At 44.3% G+C, this 25,797-nt stretch overlaps 1 protein-coding gene across 8 annotated transcripts in view; it reads left to right on the forward strand.

The window, feature by feature from the left end:
- The window catches only part of GABBR1 (gamma-aminobutyric acid type B receptor subunit 1), a 136,298-nt gene that overhangs the window by 108,985 nt on the left and 1,516 nt on the right, over positions 1-25,797 (forward strand). For 7 of the 8 annotated variants that reach the window (XM_075577994.1, XM_075577990.1, XM_075577991.1 and 4 more), the window contains 4 exons: positions 22,634-22,750; positions 23,870-23,963; positions 24,177-24,304; positions 25,110-25,238. In XM_075577994.1, the coding sequence (XP_075434109.1) occupies positions 22,634-22,750; positions 23,870-23,963; positions 24,177-24,304; positions 25,110-25,238 (468 nt within the window). The remainder of the gene's footprint in view (positions 1-22,633; positions 22,751-23,869; positions 23,964-24,176; positions 24,305-25,109; positions 25,239-25,797) is intronic. The other variant, XM_075577988.1, reaches the window with a different exon arrangement.

The raw sequence follows: 25,797 nt of genomic DNA on the forward strand, positions 1-25,797 counted from the left end.
CCAATGGGACTAAAAGCGCTTCACAGTTACAGTACAGTGCACGGTAAGCAGCATTGTACATAGGATTTTACAGACACAGTCCCCTGCCCTACCATCTGTTTTTGGTGACAGAGGCACAAGGAGATGGTGATTTGCTCAGGTCACAAGGAGCTGGCATCGGGATTTAAACCAGGTTATCGTGCTTTGAACCCAGTGTCGTTTGTTCGAGTCCATGCCTTTACTCACAGAGCCACTCCTTCAGCTCATTGTTAGCAATGCCAAACGTTAACCGCCTTGAATACCTCGTTCAGGGATTATCCTGGTGGTGTGTTAAAACAGGGGTGCTCAACTCCAGTCCTCAAGCCCCTGCCCCTGCCCCTAAATCCTGAAGTCAGATTTTCAGGATATCCCTGATTCAGCACAGACGGCTCAATCAGTCTCGGCTTCAGCACAAGTGGCTCAATTAGAGGCTCAGTCTTTGAGTACCCCTGTTTACTATCACTAAATTGAGGTATTCAATGTGATATTAATAGTACCAGAAACGAAGGATCAGTCTACGCAGGTCAACCTTCTGAGAAAAAAAAAGTCATCAGCATCGCGTGACATAATATTATAACATATAGTGGGAATAAGGGCTTCAGACATGAGAGTAACAATAGGAAAGGAAGTCCCTTCCCTCTAAGAGCTTACAATCTATGAGCCAATGCCATTGATTTGACTTATTGTCCATTTTCTCCATCATTCTTTCCCACGTTTTCTGAATTTCTCCAACATTTCTAAGATTTACCCCCTAAATATTTAAAACCATTTCTATTCCATTGTAGTCCTCTAGGTAAATTAAAATGATCAACATTTTTCCATTCCCCAATCAGAAGAGACCATTGAGAAAGCGCCGTTTGGTGCAAAACATGTGGGAGGATTTTTTTCATATTCGAATATATCCCGCATGAAGCTTTTTTTTTATATTTTTTTCAATTGATTAAGTTCCCGTAACATTTTTCTTGCCAATTATGATTCTGCACGCATTCGATTCCCTGTTTACAATATCAGGAGAACATTACTCCCCCCCCCCCCCCCCCCCAATTTTTGCTTGTAGAAGAGACTTTTCTCAAAAGTTTTCTAAATCTCACAAAAAGTGTCTATATCACCTGTGCTTGTGACAAAAATGAACAGGTCACCATCATACGTTGAAACCTTAACAGACTTAGGGGCCTACGCACGAAGCTCCGATAAAAAAAATCGCCAGGGTTTTCAAATGTCCATTTTTGACAGCGTTGCTATCAAGGTATGTACTGTAGACAGCCCCGAATACCAGTGGTAGCAACATTTCCAAAAATGGCGAGTAGCCGGCGACGTGAAGATCTCTCTCTCTCTGCGCAAATCTTGCCCGTTTTTTTTTTATTACATATAAATGTTAATTTTATTACTACTGTAGATGAGCAGGGGGTCTCTGGAGCAGAACCGTGCTGATTTCAGGTCCGGGAAACCCCTGCTTCCCGAGATACAGGCCCCGTTAAAGGGGTGCCGGTATCTCCTATGCATTTGATTCCCACGGTCACGCAACGTGGGACATTTCAATGCATAGGAGATACCGGCACCCCATAACGGGGCCTGTATCTCGGGAGCAGGGGGTTCCCGGACTTCAAATCAACAAGGTTCTGCTCCGGAGACCCCCTGCTCATCTAAACTAGTAATAAAACCATAATTAAAAATGTTAACACATTTGTTACCGTAGCCGGCTATCTGCTACAGTAATGAAGCTCCTTTAAAGTAATGTTTATTAATAGTGTGCGGGAGCAGGGGGTCTCCTGAGCTGAAGCGCTTTGATTTCAGCCTCAGCAAACCCCCTGATTCCCGAGTTACAGGCCTTGGTACGGGGCATCGGGTGCCAGTATCAGCGCCATTTTTAAATCGTCCGTGTCACCTGACCGGAGGGATTTAAATCGTGAATGAGATACCGGCACCCCATATCTGGGCCTGTAACTCGGGAATCGGGGGTTCCCGAGGCTGAAATCAATGCAGATCAGGAGACCCCCTGCTCCCGCACACTGGGAATAAAAATTACATTAAAGCAGCTTCATTGCCTTAGCAGATAGCTGCTAAGGCAATGAAGGGGTTAACGCACAACAACTGCTTTATTGGGGGCAGAGGGGGTGAGTGAAGTGGGTACTTGGCCCTTCATTCACCCCCTCTGCCCCCCAATAAACATTACAATATGTACTAAACACCAATACACAACACACCTCCTTTGCCCCCACGTAAAACCTTAATTATTATTTTTTATACACAGGATTTATACGAGAGGCTTGCGTGGGTCCCCAGGTGGTCCCCGTGGGTGTCCAGGGGCCCAACGGGTCGTTGGGTGGGGTCCTTGGGTGGTCCCCACAGGTGTCCGTGGGTCCCCAGGTGGTCCCCGTGGGTGTCCGTGTGCCCCAACAGGGTTCCTCGGGTGGTCCCTGTGGGTGTCTGGGGGTCCCCGGGTCGCCCACACGGGTGTCTGGGGGCCCTCGGGTAGTTCCTGCGTGGGTGTCCGGGGTTCCTCGGGTAGTTCCTGCGTGGGTGTCCGGGGTTCCTCGGGTAGTTCCTGCGTGGGTGTCCGGGGGTCCTCGGGTGGTCCCTGTGGGTTCCCGCTGGCCTGCGGTACCAATCCTTTTGTTAAAATAATAAATGTGGGCTACATTTCAATAAATACACCTCCCCCCACCAAACACGTACAGTACAGTAATGGGCAACATAACTATTATCCAAATATGGCAGGGGCGTGTCATCTGTTGCCAGAAATAACACATAAACTAACATTTGAACAAGTGACCACCAGGGGTCTCTATAAGCCCTATAAATTGCACTCTAAAGTTATGGCACCCTAGTATGGGTGTTGTTAACGAGAGTGTAATATTGAAAATAATAGGACCAATAAAAGGATCCAAAGTCACCTTGCAACAGACTCAAAAGCAGTACAATATTAAAATAAAAAAAATAAAAATAACATTTTATTAGTCACTATATGATGACAAAACACACGCAGGGAAACAAAAATAGACAATGGGTATTAAAAATCCCCAGTGGGAGAGACGGCTAAGATCCCATACAAATATACACTCTACTCTTTAAAGGCACAATATCCTATATATTAAAGAGGGGGGTGTGTGGAAGGTATAGGAGGTAGGTATAAGTATATACAGTACACAAGTATACTATTGAACTTGGCACCATGGAATAATGCCTTATGTTTATTATTATAACCTCCTTATGGTAGATAGGGTGCGCGTAACTAAGACATAGATAAGCAGTTCCCCCAAATTAATTGATATTCCATACAAATGTATACTGCTGATGACTACATAGGTGGTTTGCATAGGTAGTCAGTGAGCACATATACAGTACATACATAGGATATCGCGAGGGGAAGGTATTCCTCAAAGGACACACAGAAGGCTGATTCAAATATCAGAAAGTCACAGCTAGATGTAATGCTGTAGAAATTGCATCAATAGCTGTGTCAGTATGATGAAGGAGGAATTGCAGGCATATCTCTATGTTTCGCGCTATACAACCTTGTCTGATGATGCAGCGTCCAATCAGATTGGAGCTGTAGCATCGGACCCAAAAATGTGATGTCATAGGCCATATTAAGGCCTTGTCGCCTCATTTTACATCAAGAAGCCTACGAGTCAACATCGTGTGTTGTGGATCTACCATTGGGTTTTTGGATTAACAGGTGAAGAAAGAAATAATTACAGTTCAAGAAAGAAGAAGGTGTTAGAAGATCAAAAAAAGAAGAATTTTGTTACTTGGTCCGGATCTTCAAGGTGGATGGTATCGGATTGAGTTGGATGATGTCGAGGTAATTGAAAGCCTGTAGGGGAAAAGGAGGGAAAAAAAATACATATATATATATTTTCCTGTCTGAGCCAGCAGTGGTGTGGTAAGCTGATTGCTAACCTAACACACCTGGTGGGTGTCCAGATACTTGCCGGAGTCCGAGGGCGGAGCCAGTGGGATGGAGAGGTGAGGGTAATCTGAGGCAAGTCAAGGTCGTTTTCCTGAGAGGGTCCAATAGTCAAGCCGTGGTCTTTATCCAGAGGGGGTCCTATAGTGATGCTGGGTCGGTACACAAGAAAGCAACAGAGGTGAACAGAGCAACAAGGCACAAGGCAAGGCACAGCAAATGCAGGAACACAAGGCTACACAGGTTATGCTCATCAAGGCAGAAGTGAAAGTCTTTTAAAGTAAACAGGAACCAATGAGGGAGGGGGCAGAGTGGAGGCAGGTCCTCTGCGGAGGCAGGGATAGGCTGCAGGAGACAAGTGGTCAATTAGGAGTACTTGCCACGCAGCTGGGGAGCGGTGCACGATGTCACGTGCGTGCGCCGCGCGTGATAGATGCGCGAGGCAACCGTGACAAAGTGAAGAGCTGCGGGTGCGCGCGCGCTCTAAGCAGAGCAGGGAGGCGCGCTGCAGCAGGTAAGGAGGGAACACGCCGCAGAGGACGTGTTCCCCGATTCCTTACAGTACCCCCCACCCCCTTGAGGAGCGGCCTCAGGATGACTCCCAAATGGCTTCTGCGGAAACCTGCGCGAGGCAACCGTGGCAAAGTGAAGAGCTGCGGGTGCGCGCGCGCTCTAAGCAGAGCAGGGAGGCGCGCTGCAGCAGGTAAGGAGGGAACACGCCGCAGAGGACGTGTTCCCCGATTCCTTACAGTACCCCCCACCCCCTTGAGGAGCGGCCTCAGGATGACTCCCAAATGGCTTCTGCGGGAACCGTCTTAACAGAGCAGGAGCGGGAACCTGGTGATGGGGTATCCAGGACCTTTCGTCTGGTCCAAACCCTCTCCAATGTACCAGGTACTGGACTGATCCTCGGGACCTTCGTGAGTCTATTATAGACTGGATTTCGAATTCTTCTTGGCCTTGTACCATCACTGGTGGTGATTTAGAAGAGATGTCGGGGAACCTGGAACTTTGCAGATAAACTTGCGGTAATAATTCGCAAATCCCAGGAATCGCTGAATCGCCTTGAGTGACGTTGGTAGTGGCCAGTCTAACACCGCTTTGAGTTTCTCGGGATCCATAGAGAAACCGGCATCTGATATGATATATTCCAGGAAGGAAGTGGATGTTTGATGAACATACATTTCTCCATCTTGGCGTAAAGATGAAAGAAAAGATAAGACCAGCTTGGTATGTTGGATGTGTTCATTGAGGGATTTACAAAAAATAAGAATGTCATCAAGATAGACAATAAAGAAAGTGTTGAGAACATCCTAAAAAATCTAATTCACAAACTCCTGAAAAATAGCAGGAGCATTACATAGTCCGAAAGGCATGACCAGATATTCGTAATGACCATCTCTAGTGTTAAATGCTGTCTTCCACTCATCCCCTTGTCGTATACATATCAAATTGTAGGCCCCTCGAAGATCAAGCTTGGAAAAGATGACAGAACCTTGCAACTGATCAAAGAGCTCCGAGATGAGTGGTAGGGGATGAGTGATTTTGTTAAGCCCTCTGTAATCTATGCATGGGCGGAGCGAACCATCTTTCTTTTGAATAAAAATGAAACCAGCCCCGGCTGGGGAAGAGGAGTTCCTAATGAAGCCTTTTTTTTAATTCTCTTGAATGTACTCCGACATTGCCTTGGTCTCGGGAATAGATAACGGGTAGGATCTTGACTTAGGGAGGACAGCTCCGGGCAAGATATTAATGGGGCAATCAAAAGGGTGGTGAGGAGGAAGAATCTCAGAACGAACTTTATCAAAGACGTCAAGGAACTCGTTATATACTTCAGGAAGAATAGGTTTGTCTTATTTAGGGGAATCTAGCCTGCAGATATGTTGCACTGGATTGACACAGGAACCGGTACATGAGGGGCCCCATTGGATGTTTTTTTTGTCAGACCAATCTAAATGTGAATTATGTCGTTGGCGCCAAGGGAGGCCCAAAATTACTCGTACCAAGGATGAGTGGATTACGTCCAAAGTTATGTCCTCCTTGTGACCATCCTTAGTAGACAGAGAAAGTGGATGAGTTTCCAAGGAGATTAAGGCAAGCTGAAGAGGACGTCCATCAGTGGCCTACAACCAGATGGGCACAGATTTCTTTACCAGAGGAATCTTGTTCTTGATAGCAAAATCTTGGTCCACAAAGTTTCCTCCAGACCCGGAGTTGATGAAAGCAGAGGACCCGCAAGAGAGACTGGAAGCATAATCTGAGTTGGCAGGATTTCTTTACTGGAAGGAGAAGCAGAAATGGTGCCCAATGAGATCCCATCATACCTCTTTGGGTGTTGGTGTTCTCCCGGCTTAGTGGGACAGTGAAGTGCCGGATGACCAGGCAAACCGCTGTAGAGACAGAGACCTCCATTCCTCCGGCGTTGTTTTTCGGAAGAAGAAAGTTGGTGGCTTCCTAGTTGCATAGGTTCTGGGACATCAAGAACTGGGGAAATGGTAGGAGAAAAACTGCGAATGGGAATATTAGTTGTGCAAGATCGTGGGCGATGACGTTCAGCCCTCCTCTCCTGAAGGCGCTGATCAACTCTAATACATACTGCAATAAGTTCTTCCAAGTCAGTAGGATGCTCATGGCAGCCAATTCATTCTTAAGTGGTTAGGACAGCCCCTGCCAGAAGGCTGCTGATAAGGCCTCATCATTCCAACTTGTCTCTGCGGAATTTTGCTAACCTCTTCTCATAAAATAGATTGTCCATCCCCTTTATTAATTTGGTGGCTCTTCTCTGCACTCTTTCTAGTTCCATAATGTCTTTTCTTAGGATTGGTGCCCAAAATTGTTCTCCATATTCAGGGTGTGGTCTTACTAATGCTTTGTAAAAGGGCATAATTATGTTTACTTCCCTTCCATCCATTGCCCGTTTGATGCAAGATAAGATCTTGTTTGCCTTTGCAGCTACTGCATGACATTGGGCACTATTGCTAAGCCTGCTGTCTACAAGCACTCCTAAATCCTTCTCCATCAAGGATTCCCCCAATTTATCCCCATTTAATTTGTAATTCGCCTTTTTATTCTTGCATCCCAAATGCATAACCTTACATTTATCTGTATTAAACCTCATCTGCCATTTACCTGCCCACGTTTCCAGTCTCTACAAGTCCTTTTGAAGAGAAATTATATCCTGCTCTATTACCTTACACAATTTAGTATCATCAGCAAAGATGGAGACTTTGCTCTCGATGCCAACCTCAAGGTCATTAATAAACAAGTTAAAAAGCAGGGGTTCCAGTACCGATCCCTGAGGTACTCCACTCACGACTTTAGCCCAACCTGAAAAAGTTCAATTTATGACAACCCTCTGTTGACTGTCCTTTAACCAGTTTTCAATCCAGGTGCATATATTATTACTGAGTCCAATTTTCTTTATTTTGTACACCAACCTCTTGTGTGAACCGTATTAAAAGCCTTTGCAAAATCTAAGTAGACCACATTAACTGCATTACCCTGGTCTAAATTCCTACTTACCTCCTCAAAGAAACAAATAAGGTTAGTTTGGCATGATCTATCCTTCATAAATCCATGCTGACTATTACTAATAATTTTGTTTTCAATTAGGTATGCCTGTATATTATCCCGTATTAAACTTTCAAGTAGTTTCCCCACTATTGAAGTCAGGCTTACAGGTCTGTAATTCCCCGGTTGTGATTTATCTCCCTTTTTAAATATAGGCACCACATCTGCTTTACGCCAATCTTGTGGTACTGAGCCTGTGGAAATGGAGTTCTTGAATATTAAATATAATGGTTTTGCTATTACTGAGCTTAACTCCTTGACAACACTTGGATGTATGCCATCGGGGCCAGGTGCCTTATTTACTTAAATTTTTTCAAGTCGCTTCTGAACTTCTTCCTCAGTTAACCAATTGTTCATTAATATGGAGGTTGTGGCTTCCTCCTGCGGCACTACTATTGAACTTGATTCTTCCCTGGTAAACACAGAGGCAAAGAATTTGTTTAATACCTCTGCTTTTTCCTTATCTCCAATAATCTGCCTACCCATCTCACACTGAAAGGGTCTTATATTTTCTTTTATCATTTTTTTGTTATTAAGGTACTTAAAGAACTTTTTAGGGTTGACCTTAATTTCTATTGCAATCCGTTTTTCATTATCCATTTTTGCTAATTTGATTGCCCTTTTGCAATTTTTGTTACATTCCTTATAATTCTGATACGATGTCTCCTTCCCTTCTGATTTAAAGAATCTAAACGCCTTCCTCTTCTTGTCCATTTCCTCCTCTACCTGTTTATTTAGCACTTTGGTTTTGACTTATTAATTTTATACTTATTACCCAAGGCTATACACTGATAAGTGTGCTTTTCTAACAATGTTTTAAAGACTGCCCATTTATCTTCTACATTTTTCCCTGCGAAAACATCATCCCAATTTATTTCTTGTAGATTAGACCTCAGTTTATTAAAATCTGCCTTTCTAAAGCTTAAGGTCTTTGTTGAACCCAAGTAATCTGTTTTTTAATAATTTATTTCAAAAGAGAGGTTGTTATGATCACTGATACCCAAATGTTCCAGGACTTGAATATTTGTTATTACTTCTTTAAGCATCCCCAAAAAACTGTTTCCTTTTGTTATAATGCTAATCTCATTGCCCCAGTCTATGTCTGGATAATTAAAATCACCCATTATGCAAACATGACATAGTTTTGAAGGACAGACAACAGAGGGTTGTCATAATTGGAACTTTTTCAGGGTTGGCTAAGGTTGTGAGTGGAGTACCTCAGGGATCAGTACTGGGACCACTGCTTTTTAACTTGTTTATTAATGATCTTGAGGTTGGCATCGAGAGCAAAGTCTCCATCTTTGCTGATGATACTAAATTGTGTAAGGTAGTAGAATCAGAGCAGGATGTAATTTCTCTTCAGAAGGACTTGGAGAGACTGGAAACGTGGGCAAGTAAATGGCAGATGAGATTCAATACAGAAAAATGTAAGGCTATGCATTTGGGAAGCAAGAATAAACAGGCAACTTACAAATTAAATGGGGATAAATTGGGGGAATCCTTGATGGAGAAGGATTTAGGAGTGCTTGTAGACAGCAGGCTTAGCTCAAATTCATAGTGCTCAAAGTCATGCAGTAGCTGCAAAAGCAAACAGGATCTTATCTTATCTTAAACAACAGGCAATGGATGGAAGGGAAGTAAACATAATTATGCCCCTTTATAAAGCATTAGTAAAACCACACCTTGGATATGGAGTCCAATTTTGGGCACCACTACATTCTGGAACTAGAGAGAGTGCAGAGAAGAGCCACCAAATTAATAAAGGGGATGGACAATCTAATTTATGAGGAGAGACTAGCTAAATTAAATTTATTTACATTAGAAAAGAGGTGTCTAAGAGTGGATATGATAACTATATACAAATATATTCGGGGACACTACAGGGAGCTTTCAAAAGAACTATTCATCCAAGGGCGGTACAAAGGATTCGGGGGCATCCCTTAAGTTTTGAGGAAAGGAGATTTCACCAGCAACAAAGGAAGGATTCTTTTCATTAAGGGCAGTTAAAATGTGGAATTCATTACCCATGGAGACTGATGGCAGATACAATAGATTTGTTGAAAAAAAAGTTGGACATCTTTTTAGAAAGGAAAGGTATATAGGGATATACCAAATAAGTAAACATGGGAAGAATGTTGATCCAGAGAATAATCTGATTGCCAATTCTTGGAGTCAGGAAGGAATTTATTTTTCCCCTTATGAGATATCATTGGATGATATGACACTGGGGTTTTTTGTTTGCCTTCCTCTGGATCAATAAGGAAGTATAGATATAGGATAAAGTATATGTTGTCTAAATTTAGCATAGGTTGAACTTGATGGACATATGTCTTTTTTCAACCTAATCTACTAGGTAACTATGTATTTCTTTGATTGGTTGGCTAGTGCTTGTATTTCTTTATTGGTTGGCTAGTGTTTTTATTGATTGAAGTGAGGTATTAATGTGCTTGTCTATATGTTTGATTATTGTTTAATTTTGGCATTCATGCTTTTTTAATAGGGTGACCATTGAGTGCTATGATGGCTTTTCATGCCCATATTATTTAGGTATGATGTACCACTATGCCAATCAATGGGTACAGGGTGAGTATTGTGAGTTTGGGGTGGGGGGTTAGGCCTCCCGGGTGGGTAGCGGGGAATGGGAGTTAACCCCTTAATTATATTAGCGGTTATTAACCGCTAAAGTGATGAAGGGGTTAGGGGCCATTAGATTGTTTTATTTCATGTTCTCTTTCTGGCAACGGAGGACATGGCCCTGCAGTATGCTGATGAGGACACCCTTCAGAATGGCACGGTTAAGTAGAAAGGTTTTTATTTATTTTATTTATGCTGTAACACTGTTTCCCGCCCCCCCCCCCCACCTCTGGGAGATCCACTGCTGTTACTATGCTATGTTAGGCACTACTCCTCCAGCTATATGAAGCTTCTTTCCAGCATACTATGTTCTGCCACACTCCAGCTCAAGTGCCCTTTTACTCGGTCAGCATAGCTTTACGGGGAAAGTGGGCCCTGGTTATCGTATGCCTGAGTCCCATGGCAACTATCACTAGCCTCACCTCTCACAGGCACCCTTACTGGTACACACTGAGTCTCACTCCCAGCGTGCAGTTACACTCTGAGCCTCAATCTCTGAAAGGCTGCTCTGCTAAGCCTAAATGCCTGTCCTGTTGATATCAGCAGCGCCTCCAAATGTAACACTGTTCCCCTCCCCCCTCTGGGAGATCCACTGCTGTTACTAATGTGTGTGGTGCGGTACCTGTTAGGCTTCAGGAAATACTAAGTGGTTTGCATGATGGTATTGAGACCAGGACAGGCTTATGGTGATATCTCTGTTGTCTATATTTAGCATAGATGGAACTTGATGGACCTAAGTCTTTTTTCAACCTCATTTACTATGTAACTATGTAGATATAAAGGAGCATAAAATCCATGCGTGAAAAAGGATGGTTCCAGGCCAGTATGGTAGGAGGACATCAGACCTCAAGGAGAGAAAAACACCATAGTGTAGATGGCAACAAAATGCGTTTAAGCCAAAGAAGAAAATTGAAGGCTTACAAAATGGACGAAATATCACAGCAGGGTATACACAGTACAGGAGGGGTGATCCACCGAGTCGCGACCTCAGGGTTACTTCCTACCGACACCTCTGTGAATCTCTTCCACATCCGCAACCATGCCATACCGATACGTCACTTCCGGTCTTCCACCCCACCGGAACTGACGTCAACAGATGTTCTAGCGCTACCTCTCCCTCTCGGTCTGGTCAATGAGCCACGCTCTACGCGTCTCGCCGTTCTGAGTGACGGCTTCGTCAGGAGTGGCTACATCTTATACAATGAGTCATTATATTCCCACTAACCTGTCAATCAATTCTCCTACCATAGGTTAATTGACAACATACCCCCAACCCAATAGGAATGGCTAAAATACGCATATGAGTGACAGAATTATATATATATAACAAACACAATGTTTAATATAATGAAAATATAAATGAAATAATTTATACAATAAAATAATAATGATAAAAATGCTTCTTTAAATTATAAAAAGAATCATAATGTACCAAATGCCTTTAAGATATACACATCTATGATACTAAGTTCCTATCTCTAAACAGAGGAGCTAAGTTATAACCTACCAGGACGTTGATAAATGAATCTCAAAAAAAGCAGGGATAGAGAAACACTATTAGTATTATGGACAGATATTAATACATATGTACACATAACTAGGATCTACATATATTAAAATCTAAATACATTCAAAAATATATATATATAAAAAAAAAAAAACTATTTAGATTGAAAAAATCCATAAGGTAAATTACAGAAAGGCACCCAACTCGAAATCGACATTGAGGCCCAAAGGGACCAATGTTTTTAAAGAAAAAATCCAAAAGCTTTCTCTTTTATTAAGTTCTATCTCCACCCCTCCAATGGGGTAGAACATGCTCTAGAACTGTAAATGTAAGGCCTGATGTATCTACCTGATGTTTTGTAATAAAATGACTTGATAAAAGATGAGTAGTGACCCCTCTTCTTACATTCCCAATGTGCTCTAAAATCCGGGTTTTTACACGCCTAGTGGTTTTGCCTACGTATTGTAGTCCACATGGGCACTGTATCATATATATTACATGATCTGTTTTACATGTAATCATTTGTTTAATTTGAAATTGCTCTTTGGTAATATATGATGAAAACCCGAATTTATCTGGCGATCTAAACTTTCACGCCTTACATGTTGGGCAACCGAAGAACCCCTTAATTTGTGATAACCATCTGTTCCCTTCCTTTTTTTACTTTGGGTAATGCACTTGGTGCAACGCATTCTTTTTTTGTTTTTTTGTTTTTTAACTTTCTGTTTATTGGTTTTTGCATAAGATATCATACAATCAAAATGTTATTGCCATAACAGGGGAGACAAAATCCATTCAGGACATACAACATTTAACAGACAAAGGGATGGGAAGACAACAGGACATGAACGAAAAAAGGAGGGGGGGAAAGAAAGGGGGGGTTTAGAGAAGGGTATGCCACGTCTCTTCCTATTCTCATCGATCCGTTGATCGCCACTGACGCTTTCCATTTTGCTTATATCCACATGTGCTGATGTACCCGCTTGTTCCTGGATCCCTGTAGGGGGAGCCTGCTGTCCGTTCTCCGCGTCTTGTCCGCATCCCGCGCTGCGCATCCAAGGAGAACCCACTTTATCCTATTAAAGCCAAATGGTGGCATTGCTCATCCCTGGAATATCTGTCAGGGCCAGCCAAGGCAGCCAGACCTTTTGGAATTTTGAGCCAGTGTCGTTAACCAAACTCGTTAACTTTTCCATCTGGCATACAAACCAAATTCTGTTTCTGATTTTTTCTATTGATGGAATTGCATTCTGGTTCCACAATGCTGCGGTCTCGCACCTCATAGCCGTTGCGAAATGTGCTATTAATTTGTTCCCCGTTCTTGATACTTCGTCTGTGGGTTTGCTTAATAGGAACAGCCACAGGTCTAGCTGAATTTGGAGGCCGAAAATAATCCTCTGTAGCCAATCGCGAATCTGACTCCAAACGGGTATAATTTTTGGGCAAGACCACAGCATGTGTACCAGATCTCCCGGTTCCCCGCACTGCCGCGGGCAGAGAGGGGAAGAGCCTGGAACAAATTTAGCCAGTCTAACTGGAGTGAGATACCACCTTAACAAAACTTTATATGAGTTCTCCTTCAATATTGTGCAGATGGAACTACTGGCCGCAGCCTTAAATATTTCTGTCCAGTCCTCGTCCTCTAGTGTCTCCTGCAAATCTGACTCCCATTGACTCCTGAATCGGGGTCTGTTTGTGTCGTCCTTATCAGAGCCGACCACATTTCTGTACAGAGTAGAGATCAGTCCCCACGTGTAAGTGCCCCTCACGCAGAGCCTTTCAAAATTCGTTAACGGTGATCTCACCAAGTATTTGTTGTAAAATGCCCGGACCTGGAGGTACCTAATAAATTCTGTGTTAGGGATGTCCGTTTCCGACTTTAATTGGTCAAATGATTTGATGGTATTTCTACCCTCCAGGTCCTTCAGTCTTCTAAACCCTAATTGTCGCCAAAGCGACCCTCTACCCTCTAGCCCAGGAGCAAAATCTGGGTTACCGTACAAAGGGGCCATTAAAGTGTGTTTTGAGGTCAATGAGCGATTACTTTTAGCCGTCTCTCAGACCGATATTGAGTTGAGCACAGAGGTCAGAGGCTCTTTTATGTCCTTTACTCTTTTTTTCGGGTACCAAATTAGATCCCTGAGCTCCAGCGGGGCACACAACTGTCTCTCCAGTGCCACCCACCTTTGCAGCTCTGGGTCTCCATGCCATTGTGTAATTTGGCACAATTGCGCCGCTTTATAATAGGACAACAAGTATGGGTGCAACTTATTCTTAAGCGCACTCGCTTTTTTGAAAATCACTACTGGTTGTTCAGGGACAATGTCTCCTAGAATTGGGTCATTTTTGACAATGTGCCAATGTTTACGTATGATTTTAACAATTTTATCTGAATGTCTGTTAAAACTTGTTAAAAAAAGAAAAGTCGAATTTATTTTCTGGTTTGCCCTTTATCTTATAGTTAAGGAGATCTTTCCTTTCTAGGCCCATAGCTTTATCTGCTGCATCCTGAATTATTTTGTTATTATATTTTTTCTCCTTACATCTATTCTGGAGGAAATTGGACTGTTCGCTAAAATTTTCTATATTTGAACAATTTCTCCTAATCCTCCTTAGTTGGCCATACGGCACATTTTTAAGCCAATTGGGGTGATGACAACTGGATGGCATTATGTAGTTATTAATATCTACATCTTTAAAAAAGGTCTTAGTGTTGATAGACCCATTCTCAATTTGAATGGTCAAATCCAGGAAGTTGACACTATCCTGGCTATATTCACAAGTAAACTTAAGGTTAAGTTCATTATCATTAAGATAGTGAATACACCTCACCAAGCTCTCCTCATCACCTCTCCAAATAAAAAATATGTCATCTATGAATCTCCACCATAGGCCCAAGCTCGCACCAAGCTCCGCAATAGACCAAATATAGTCCTCTTCCCATGAACCCATGAAAAGATTTGCGTAGCTTGGTGCGAACTTGATCCCATGGTGGTGCCACACTTCTGGAGATAAAATACCTCCTCAAACAAAAAATAATTGTGTTCCAGAATGAACTTAATTCCATCTAGAATGAAGTTGGCCTGTTCATGAGGCATATTAGATCTATAGCTTTGTGTCCATCTCTATGACCAATTGAGGTATAGAGTGAAGTTACATCACAGGTAGCTAGAAACCAACCTTCCTCCCACACTTGATGTTGTAAAGTACGCAAGATATCCGTCGTATCTTTAAGATATGACGGAAGCTTTGTGACATACTTCTGGAGGTAAGTATCTATGTAGGTAGATAAGTTGGACGTTAGCGAGTCGATACCCACTACGATGGGTCTACCGGGGGGGTTTATTAAACTCTTATGGTGTTTGGGAATGTGATAGAAGATAGGTCTTATAGGATGTTCCCTATAAAGAAAACTATATTCTTTATCCGTTAGAACTTCATCAACCTCCCCTCTGTCCAACAATATTTTTAGATCCTTTAAGAAATCCAATGTAGGATCTTTCGTCACAGGTATATACGTATTTGTGTCACCCAGGATTCTATTGGCTTCTTTAAAATACTCACTTCTGTTCATAATAGCAACCCCCCCTCCCTTATTGGCTTGTTTAAACACCACATTTGTGTCTTTTTGAAGAGTTTTTAAAGCTTCTCTCTCCATTTTATTTAAATTATGGTGAAACGTGCTATCTACCGAAATGAGTTGGTCAAAATCTTTTTGCACTAACTGGGAAAAGACATCCAAGTTTTTACCTTTTGCATGTTTCGGGTAAAACACAGATGGTAATTTCAAACCAGAGTGTAACAAAAGTGATGCTACTTCTGATGTTTGATCAGTTGCAATACCAGGAGAGTCTGTCAATAAATTCTCTCTAGTTCTTAATTCGACTTCCTTTTGTCTAAAAAACCTTTTCATGTTTAGTTTTCTTAAAAATCTCTGCGCATCTATAAAGAGGCCAGAGTTGCTAGGACCCACAGTGGGAGCAAACTTCAAACCCCTCGAGATGAGACTTTTCTGATTCTGTTAAAACTTTAGAACTTAGATTAAAAATATTACTTATCTCTTGCTTTTCTTGAGACGTTTCTTTTTTACCTCTTTTTCTCCGTTTTCTTCGTTTCGACCTCTTTTTCTCTCTGAGGAGGGATTTTTTTCCTTCAGGGGCAGATGTCGACGGGTTCCCTGAAAAATCCTTCCTATCTCCTATTTTGGAACCCCCTCTAGGGAACAATCTATCTTTTTGTTCTTCTCTTTTTTCCTGTCTATGTGTATTTAAAAACTCCATCAGCATCATTGTCAGTGTTCATAGTTCTTTTGAAGGTTTTGTCTACACATAATTGCACCTTTGGTGGCCCATTCACCTGTCTCCGAGGAGACTTATGGTGCTTGGACCTCCAATTGTCCCTTTCAGGGATTTTTCGGGATGATTTAGGTGTAAAATCCCTATAGGGTTTCTTTCCCTCTTTGGATTTATCTCTTTTTTTTAAAAAGGTTTCTGTTGAATCTCTTTTTTAATAATGGGTACGCTTTTTCTTGGGGGACCATCTTTATAGTCCTCCTCATCCCTAATATATTTTTTGACTTTTAGTGCAATGATCTCTTTTCGGATTTTATCCAATTTATTCTGCAGATTTTTATCTTTCTCTTTGAATAAGGCAGTTTGATCCAATGCACCTATTTTCTCTTTAATTTCATTGACCTCTATGTCAATTTGTGACATATGTTTTTTTTGTTGGTCACTGATTAGACCCATTAGGTCTTGGGAACTTTTGTCTAAAATGCTGTACCATTTATCAAGAAAAGTTTCATCCTGAAGGTCAAAGGAAGGATCTTTTTTCAGTCTTAGACCCCTTGGGACTCTTTCACCTAGAATATATTGTTCTAAAAATGCAGAATCCCAGAACTTTTTCGTATCTTTGACAAGCAACTTCTCCAATTTCTGAAATTCAGACGCTAAAATATTCACTTCCCCTACAATAGCGATATTCTCTAAATTGAGAATGCTCTTAAAATCAACAGACCTCAAGAGCCTTCTAGAGAAGATATTGGAGAAGTTAATGTCTACCTCTATTTCTTCCATAACAATGAGAGCAGTGCTGCCTATCTATATAAGAAACAAGGAACCGTATATGAAAAACGACACAAGATGGCGCTCTAATATACTCTCAATAGTGCTCAGTGCAAACTTATAGTGTATTGTGGACAATACCTATTAAGTGACTAACATAACACAATAAAATACGTGCACACAAATAATCAGTGCAATCTATAGTGATAGTGAAATAAGGTTAAATGATCACTCAAACCCTCAGATAGGACTGTTTCATGGTCCAATGGAATGATATGAAGAAAAACACCAGGGGAGCGATGGTAAACCTTAAAAAGAAAAACACTACATAGTGCAAATATTGTACAGTATGTACATTTAAATGTGTGTAACAGGTATTCCCCCACCCAATCGCATATAGAGTGTATGTGCGGGGAACCTAATGTTACCAGGTGTGGTGCGTTATACCTGTCAGGCTCACAGGAGGCCTGAGCCTCCGCTAGTGAGAGCCTCGGGTGAATTTCTGGAACGTTCTGGTTTGCAGCGCCTCCACCGGTGTAGGGTTCTAGAAATGTAGAAGGTTACCTACACAGGATCCACCTACGCAATAAGCATTTACACGGAGATGTATATAACCACTTTACTGTAAATGCAGAATAACTGTAAAACTTGACATCAGTATCAACAATAACCACTGTGATCGTTATAATACTACTCCCCCTAGGGGGTAACACCACACCATGTACCGAATGCCATTCACTCCACTAGGAGTGTACCTTGCACCCACCACCGTGTATCCCCACACCGTGTCCACAGTTAACCCCTTTGTCCCGTGGTCAGCGCTGCCACTATGTGTAAAAATATATTGATTGTGATACGTTGGTGCACTTATGAAGGTACCTGCCGAGTGCTCCTGCACGCGGGCCAGCAATCAACTTCGAAAAGGATCCGCCGCTTGGTGATCCCATCTGCGATCCGGTACTTCCTTATACGAGGGTCCGCCAGGGGCGATCCCACCCTGGAGATTGTCTTTGTCTCTTTGGGGCGTAGACTTGAGCCCAAGCCTCTTCTCGGGGAGCGCAGCGTCCGCTGTGTCCCTAACTATCACTGATACTAATGTGGCAGGATCCCTAACCTAGGGCCTGTCCCTGTAGCACCACAAGCTGTGAGGGGCTCAGGACCTAACTGGGGCCTAGGGGGCTGCTGGCCTAATGCAGTGGGTCACAGACCCCTACACTCACCTCCTTCCCCTAGCTCTTCCTGGTCCTGACTCACTAGCGTGGTCTCCAGCGCGCAAAATGTATCTAAATCTCTGAGCAGGGGATTCGGGCAACCCTATTGGCTCCCTGGCGCCACTTGACCTAGCCCCTGTGCATCCTGGGAGCTGTAGTCTTCTTGGGAGCTATTCTCCCATTGGCCGCCTCGCGCGCACCTCGTCTGCGCATGCGCAAAGCTCTCACTGGGCCGCCGGCTGCAGGGACTCACTGCACATGCGCGAGCAAAGAAAAGATGGCGGCCTCCTACACGGGAGCCGCCGAGAACCTCCGGAACGCCGAAGCGCTCCCTGCACTGGCCCCCACCCTCCAGAAGTGCCGGCGGGTCTGTCGAGTGAACCCCCGGCAGCAGAGGTATCGAGGGGGGGGGTCGCGGGACACAGGGGACCTGGCTACACGTGAATAATATAGGAGCTCCCAATTGCAAACTCACATTCGAGTAGATATAAAGGAGCATAAAATCCAGGCGTGAAAAAGGATGGTTCCAGGCCAGTATGGTAGGAGGACATCAGACCTCAAGGAGAGAAAAACACCATAGTGTAGATGGCAACAAAATGCGTTTATGCCAAAGAAGAAAACTGGAGGCTTACAAAGTGGACGAAATATAATGCTCCTTTATATCTACTCGATTGTGAGTTTGCAATTTGGAGCGCCTATGTTATTCACGTTTAATTGTACATACAATATTTGCACTATGTAGTGTTTTTCTTTTTAAGGTTTACCATCACTCCCCTGGTGTTTTTCTTCGCATTTTCTGTTAATGTCTGAAACAAATTAATTTGTCCAATTGTTAGAGCATGGACATTAATAAACCAATAAGTATTCTTAATAACAACTTATATGTTTAACAAGCGACCTTTAATAACTTCATTTACATTATAAGAATCTGGTTTGTTATTTTCCTGGAGAAAAAAATTAAGCTGCTGCTGCTGCCTAACACTTAAATTAGTCCCATGGATTACAAAACAAAAATCCCTATCCACTCGTTTAGCCATTCTGTCTGATTATATAAATCATTGTGTCTCCTGAAAAAATGGCTACATGTATTTTTTCTAATACTGGATATTCTAAAAATACTGTTCTTTCCTGACTACCCCAAGCAATATTAACATTTAAACTGCCAAGTGTTTTCATGTTGCGTAGAAAAGTGAGGAGATGAAAAACAGTGACAAGCAGTAAAGCAAACCATGCAAATAATACATGTATTTGAAAAATATCCAGATTTAGTCCTTTTTAATCATTAAAGGAACTCATTAAATATACTGTGTATATATATATATATATATATATATATACAGTGTTCGACAAACCTATACATTTGCTCGCCCCGGGCGAGTGGATTTAACCCCCGGGCGAGTAAATATTGGCCCAAGCAGCACACGCTTGGTACTAGGTGGCGAGTAGATTTTTTTGTGTGGCGAGTAGATTTTTTGGTGATTTTGTGGCTACCATGTGTGTGCGGTGCAATACCTTTGGCTCACAGGAGGCCTGAGCCTCTGCTGCTGGGAGCCTGGGGTGTACCTGAGTCGATGATCGGTAGCGCCTCCACCTGTACAGGATTCTACTATGTGGAATGACCCCGTTACAGGAACCCCATGAAACAAAACACACTTTGGTAAGTGTAACAGTTTTACTACACAGAATATATTATATACACATCCACCACGGTCACGCACAACCGTACTCTCCAGTAACCACCCACCCAGTGTCCATACACTGGTGATGCAGTCCCCACCACCGGAGGGTCCTCGAGCACCCAATCCCCGTGGTGTCCACGAGTAAATAATCCCTCCCAAGAGTGTAGTACAGCGCTGCGCACTAAAGAGTGTAAGTTGGTGCACTTATTGATACTGTATGATGCAGTACTTGCCAGGTGGTCCCACACCCGGTAACGCTGATACTGTACAGGGGTCCTTTGATCCGATGATGATACATGCGGAGCCTCTGCCGCTACGTTGGGTGGGTCCCGCGTGGATGGTAACACCATGCAGAATGTCTCTCTGTTTGCAGATGGGTGATCTGGTTCGAGATCACCACGTGCCAAGATGCAGCTGCACCCTGGCTGTGTCCCTATGCTCTGGTACTACAGGGGCAGTGTCCTTATCTTATGGGCCTGCGCCTGCAGCAACCACAAGCTAAGGGGAGTCGGGGCCTAGCTGGGGCCTTACAGGGGGTCTCTGGCCTAGTGCAGGTGCCACAGACACCTGCACATACACAATCTACCCTGTCCTTGTCCCAGCTCCGACTGGCGTGGTGGCGGTGCTCCAAAATGTATCTATCTCCCTGTGCAGGGGAAGCTGCAGCCCTATTGGCTGTTGCGCGACATGTGGTGCCTTGCCCCATAGCCTTCTTGGGCTGTAATCTCTTGTGCAACAATCTTCCCAACTCTAACACACAGGCTTCCCCTGACACCATCTCCTTTGCAACAACCTTCCCCACCGCTAACACACAGGCTTCCCCTGACACCATCTCCTGTGCAACAACCTTCCCCACCACTAACACACAGGCTTCCCCTGACACCATCTCCTTTGCAACAACCTTCCCCACCACTAACACACAGGCTTCCCCTGACACCATTTCCTGTGCAACAACCTTCCCCACCACTAACACACAGGCTTCCCCTGACACCATCTCCTTTGCAACAACCTTCCCCACCACTAACACACAGGCTTCCCCTGACACAATCTCCTGTGCAACAACCTTCCCCACCACTAACACACAGGCTTCCCCTGACACAATCTCCTGTGCAACAACCTTCCCCACCACTAACACACAGGCTTCCCCTGACACAATCTCCTTTGCAACAACCTTCCCCACCACTAACACACAGGCTTCCCCTTACACAATCTCCTGTGCAACAACCTTCCCCACCACTAACACACAGGCTTCCCCTGACACAATCTCCTTTGCAACAACCTTCCCCACCACTAACACACAGGCTTCCCCTGACACAATCTCCTTTGCAACAACCTTCCCCACCACTAACACACAGGCTTCCCCTGACACCATCTCCTGTGCAACAACCTTCCCCACCACTAACACACAGGCTTCCCCTGACACAATCTCCTTTGCAACAACCTTCCCCACCACTAACACACAGGCTTCCCCTGACACCATCTCCTGTGCAACAACCTTCCCCACCACTAACACACAGGCTTCCCCTGACACAATCTCCTGTGCAACAACCTTCCCCACCACTAACACACAGGCTTCCCCTGACACCATCTCCTTTGCAACAACATTCCCTGCCACTAACACACAGGCTTCCCCTGACACCATCTCCTGTGCAACAACCTTCCCCACCACTAACACACAGGCTTCCCATGACACAATCTCCTGTGCAACAACCTTCCCCACCACTAACACACAGGCTTCCCCTGACACCATCTCCTGTGCAACAACCTTCCCCACCACTAACACACAGGCTTCCCCTGACACCATCTCCTGTGCAACAACCTTCCCCACCACTAACACACAGGCTTCCCCTGACACCATCTCCTGTGCAACAACCTTCCCCACCACTAACACACAGGCTTCCCCTGACACCATCTCCTGTACAACAACCTTCCCCACCACTAACACACAGGCTTCCCCTGACACCATCTCCTGTGCAACAACCTTCCCCACCACTAACACAACAGGCTTCCCCTTACACCATCTCCTGTGCAACAACCTTCCCCACCACTAACACACAGGCTTCCCCTGACACAATCTCCTGTGCAACAACCTTCCCCACCACTAACACACAGGCTTCCCCTGACACAATCTCCTGTGCAACAACCTTCCCCACCACTAACACACAGGCTTCCCCTTACACAATCTCCTGTGCAACAACCTTCCCCACCACTAACACACAGGCTTCCCCTGACACCATCTCCTGTGCAACAACCTTCCCCACCACTAACACACAGGCTTCCCCTGACACCATCTCCTGTGCAACAACCTTCCCCGCCACTAACACACAGGCTTCCCCTTACACCATCTCCTGTGCAACAACCTTCCCCATCACTAACACACAGGCTTCCCCTGACACAATCTCCTGTGCAACAACCTTCCCCACCGCGAACACACAGGCTTCCCCTGACACAATCTGTCACAACCAACTCACTGCGAAGTTCGCAGTCGCGGACGAAACGCGTAGGGCTGACGTCACTAGAATTTCCCTGTACTTCCGCGTTACTATTAGAGAGACTTCCATTGAACTTTTTAGGAGCCTATTGATTGCCTGTTGCCTGTGGTCGGGCGGAGGACCCCACGGTTAAGCCTGGGCTGTGCCATCGACCAACTAGCACAAGCTGTCTGTGTTATGAGAGACGCCATTGGCCCAGTGTGATCGCAGCGAGTTGGTTGTGCCCCCATATTCCATCCACCGGCTGGCCATTCGCGGCTCCTTAAAGATACCTTTATGTGAACATTGCATATTTATTTCTTGTAAGTGTGCATTGCCTACAGTACCACCTATTTTTATTATAAAATATTCATCTTCCTACTGTGAAGATAATGCACTTGGGGGTGCGCTTTTGTCTTTTCCTTTTCATTTATATATATATATATATATTTTTATATATATATATATATATATATATATATAATACAATAACTTACTGTTCTAATTACACATTTCTGTTCCCATCTTGCCTCTCTCCCACTCCCACCCTCTCTCTGTCTCTGTCTCCAGCAGTCTCAGACACTGGAACCCTGGAAGCTCTACACTACAGTCTCTCTTCTCCTGGGTCTGGATGTTGTCACTCTTGGGATCTGGCAGATAGTAGACCCCCTGCAGCGCTCTATTGAGGTGAGAGACAGCTAGGGGAAGGGAGTGAGAGAGAAAAAGAGAGATTGAGGGAGCTCTTTCTCCTAGCACTCTCACTTAGGGGCAGATCCATAGAGCTCCATTACATCATGGCGCACGTTACCTGAACAGGTAACCAACCTTATTTTCCCTAAGTCTAACAGGTATCCAGAAAGCTGAAATAATTGGCATTACTTATCGCATTAGAATAGACAACGCCATGATAAGTTAGCACTGCCTTGGTACTGGTCTGCTTTTAAAGGAAGCCAGGTGTCCGTCCACCTGTATGGAGTATGATTAGCAACAGATGTGACAGTGGAGTTATCCAGCAGCTGAGATAATTCAATGCTAGAGCTGCTGCCTTGAATAACAGAGGTTGGGGGTTCTGATCCTGTTGGGATTGACACTAATATCTCCTTCATCACAAGGGGCCTTAAGCGTATCAGTATAGGTCTTATGGAAATCTTTTTGAAGGTGTGGGGTGTGTGAGTCATTTAAATATACTTTGCATATCTCCCAGGTGTGCTCCTTGTTTTTTTTTTTTTTTTAGCTTCTCTCGCTTTCTTTCTCCACCTTTAGGTATGACCTAAATAGCTTTGGGTTAAATCCCTGCATAACCCGAATGACTTTTATGCAATGTTAGTGGGAACGCCCTTTTGCATATTATTAGCACTAATGGCCGGGACAAACATAACCATACATTTATTTAAGGAGTAGCACTTGGTTAACATTACGTTATTTGATTTAGTGCGTAGTGCATTATAATGCTGTTTTGATTCTTTCCCAACTCTTTTAGCATTCTTATGACACATTCTTAACACTTTCTCTTTAAACACTTTAGTCATACTCTCTTGATGCTTTCTCTCTGCACTTTCTTGATGCCCTCTCTAAGCACTTTTTCTGACGCTCTCTTGAAGCTCTTTTCAGCACTCTCTGACCACTCTCTTGATGCTCTCTCGCAGTGCTCTCTAGACACTCGCACTCAGCACTCTCATGATGCTTTCTCATGACGCCCTCACAGAGCTTTTTCACACTCTTTCTGTGCACTTATCACATGCTCTGAGGACTCTCATGACACTCTCTTGTGACACTTTCCTGACGCTGTATCTCTGGCCTCTGCAGGAGTTCACCAAAGAGGAGCCTCGCGGGGACCTGGATGTTCTCATCCTCCCTCAACTCGAACACTGCAGCTCTCTTAAGATGAACACCTGGCTTGGTGCGCTCTCATGCAAAGCTCTCTAAAGAGCTGTCTCTCACTGTCTTTCTCTTTCTCTCTCTCTCTCTTTCACTTCGCTCTCTAACACTCTCCCTCCCTCTCTCTCTCTCTGTCTTATGCTCCTTCTCCCCAACCCCCTCACTCTTTTCCCCCTCCTTTCCCTCTCTCCTTCACTGTCGTACGCTCTTTGCTCTCTTTCCCCTTCACCTCTAGGTATAGTATACGGCTCTAAGGGTCTCCTCCTTCTCCTCGGTATATTCCTGGCTTACGAGACCAAGAGCGTCTCCACTGAGAAAATCAATGACCACCGTGCCGTGGGGATGGCTATATACAACGTGGCGGTAAGTCCTAGAGTGGTGACTGGGAGGGAGGAGGGTGAGACTGAGAGGAGTGGGGTGATTCATCATGGGTCCTGACCCTCCAACTCTCCCTCATTAACTAGTTTGAATGTCCATCTAGAAGTAACTCTGGTGCCAGGAAGGGTGGGACACGGAGGAGGGTGAAGCTCTTAGAAATGTCATGAGGCCATATTCCCCATCTACCCACAGAGGGTTTCTGTTCACAAGACCATCTCCGTCACAAAGACCAGTGAACATTGGCTGGTGGGAAAGTCTATCTACAAGTTGGAAAGTAAGACATAGAGGGTGGGAAGTGCTGCCCATATCATGAGTGTGAGGGAAGTAGTTCCAGGGTAGGATCAGGGAGGGTGGGAAAGGGGTTGATCTAGGAGATATCATGTGATTGAACCCCTCTCCTAAACATTTCTTCCCATGAAGAACAATAACATGGAGGGAAAGTGATGGAGTTGACGGCTTACTCACCCCCAAGCCTTCCTCCTCCAATTGGTCTCTATTAACATGAGGGAGAAGGTCAACATAAAGATGGTCATCATGAGTACAAAGGGGAGAGAAAAAGAGAGCGGATATAGAGAGAGAGAGTGATGCGGGGGCACGATAAGAGAGGTGGGGGCACAGGAAAGTGAAATAGACTCTCATTCCAGAAGAGATTCAGAACCAAGAGTGTCCGCATTGGTCACCTGCAGTCAGGACATTAAAGAGGGAAACACGATTAAGGGTGAGGGGGAGACTCAGATGACATCCTTCCCCCCTTGTAAGGCTGTCTCTGGATAATGGTGTTTCTCCTCAGGTCCTCTGTCTCATCACAGCTCCGGTCACTATGATCCTCAGCAGTCAGCAGGATGCCTCCTTGGCATTTTCTTCTCTCGCCATTGTCTTCTCAGCCTACATCACTCTCGTGGTGCTCTTCGTGCCCAAGGTAAAGTGGCTATCTCGTGCCAGAAATGACTTGAGGGTGGGCTGTTTTGTGATTAGACTGTCTCTTGGTTGGGCTGTCTTGCGGATGGGGTGTCTGTTTTGGGAGACTTCCATCTCCTTGGGACATGTCATTTGAGGGGTGTCTTTTTGAGCTGTCTCGTTGTGCTGTATCGCTGGGGGGTTTTGTGGGTGGGATGTCTCATAGGTGTGTTTATTGGAAGAGAGTGTCACCCTGTATGAGGGATGTCTCATGACAAGCCAAGGAATGAGTGTCTCTTGGATTAGGCATCTGGAGCCTTATAGTGCACTTGTCTCACCATATGACTCTTTGGAGAGATGTCTTGTGACACAATAGGAGGTCAAATGTTAGTTTTTTTTGGTTATGTGAGATTTGTGTTGTTGGAGTTTTAAGGGTCTTTCTGGATGTCTCAGTTGTCTCACTTGGGTAGAGTGCTGGGTTTGCGACACACTGTCTCGGGGTCTGTCTCATTGGATGTCTCTCAGTTGAGACATCTCATTACTTGGGGCAGCATTTGGTTGCTGATATGCACTTTTAGGGT

This window comes from Ascaphus truei, chromosome 20 (assembly GCF_040206685.1).
Source record: "Ascaphus truei isolate aAscTru1 chromosome 20, aAscTru1.hap1, whole genome shotgun sequence".
In the NCBI taxonomy this organism is placed as follows: Eukaryota; Metazoa; Chordata; class Amphibia; order Anura; family Ascaphidae; genus Ascaphus; species Ascaphus truei.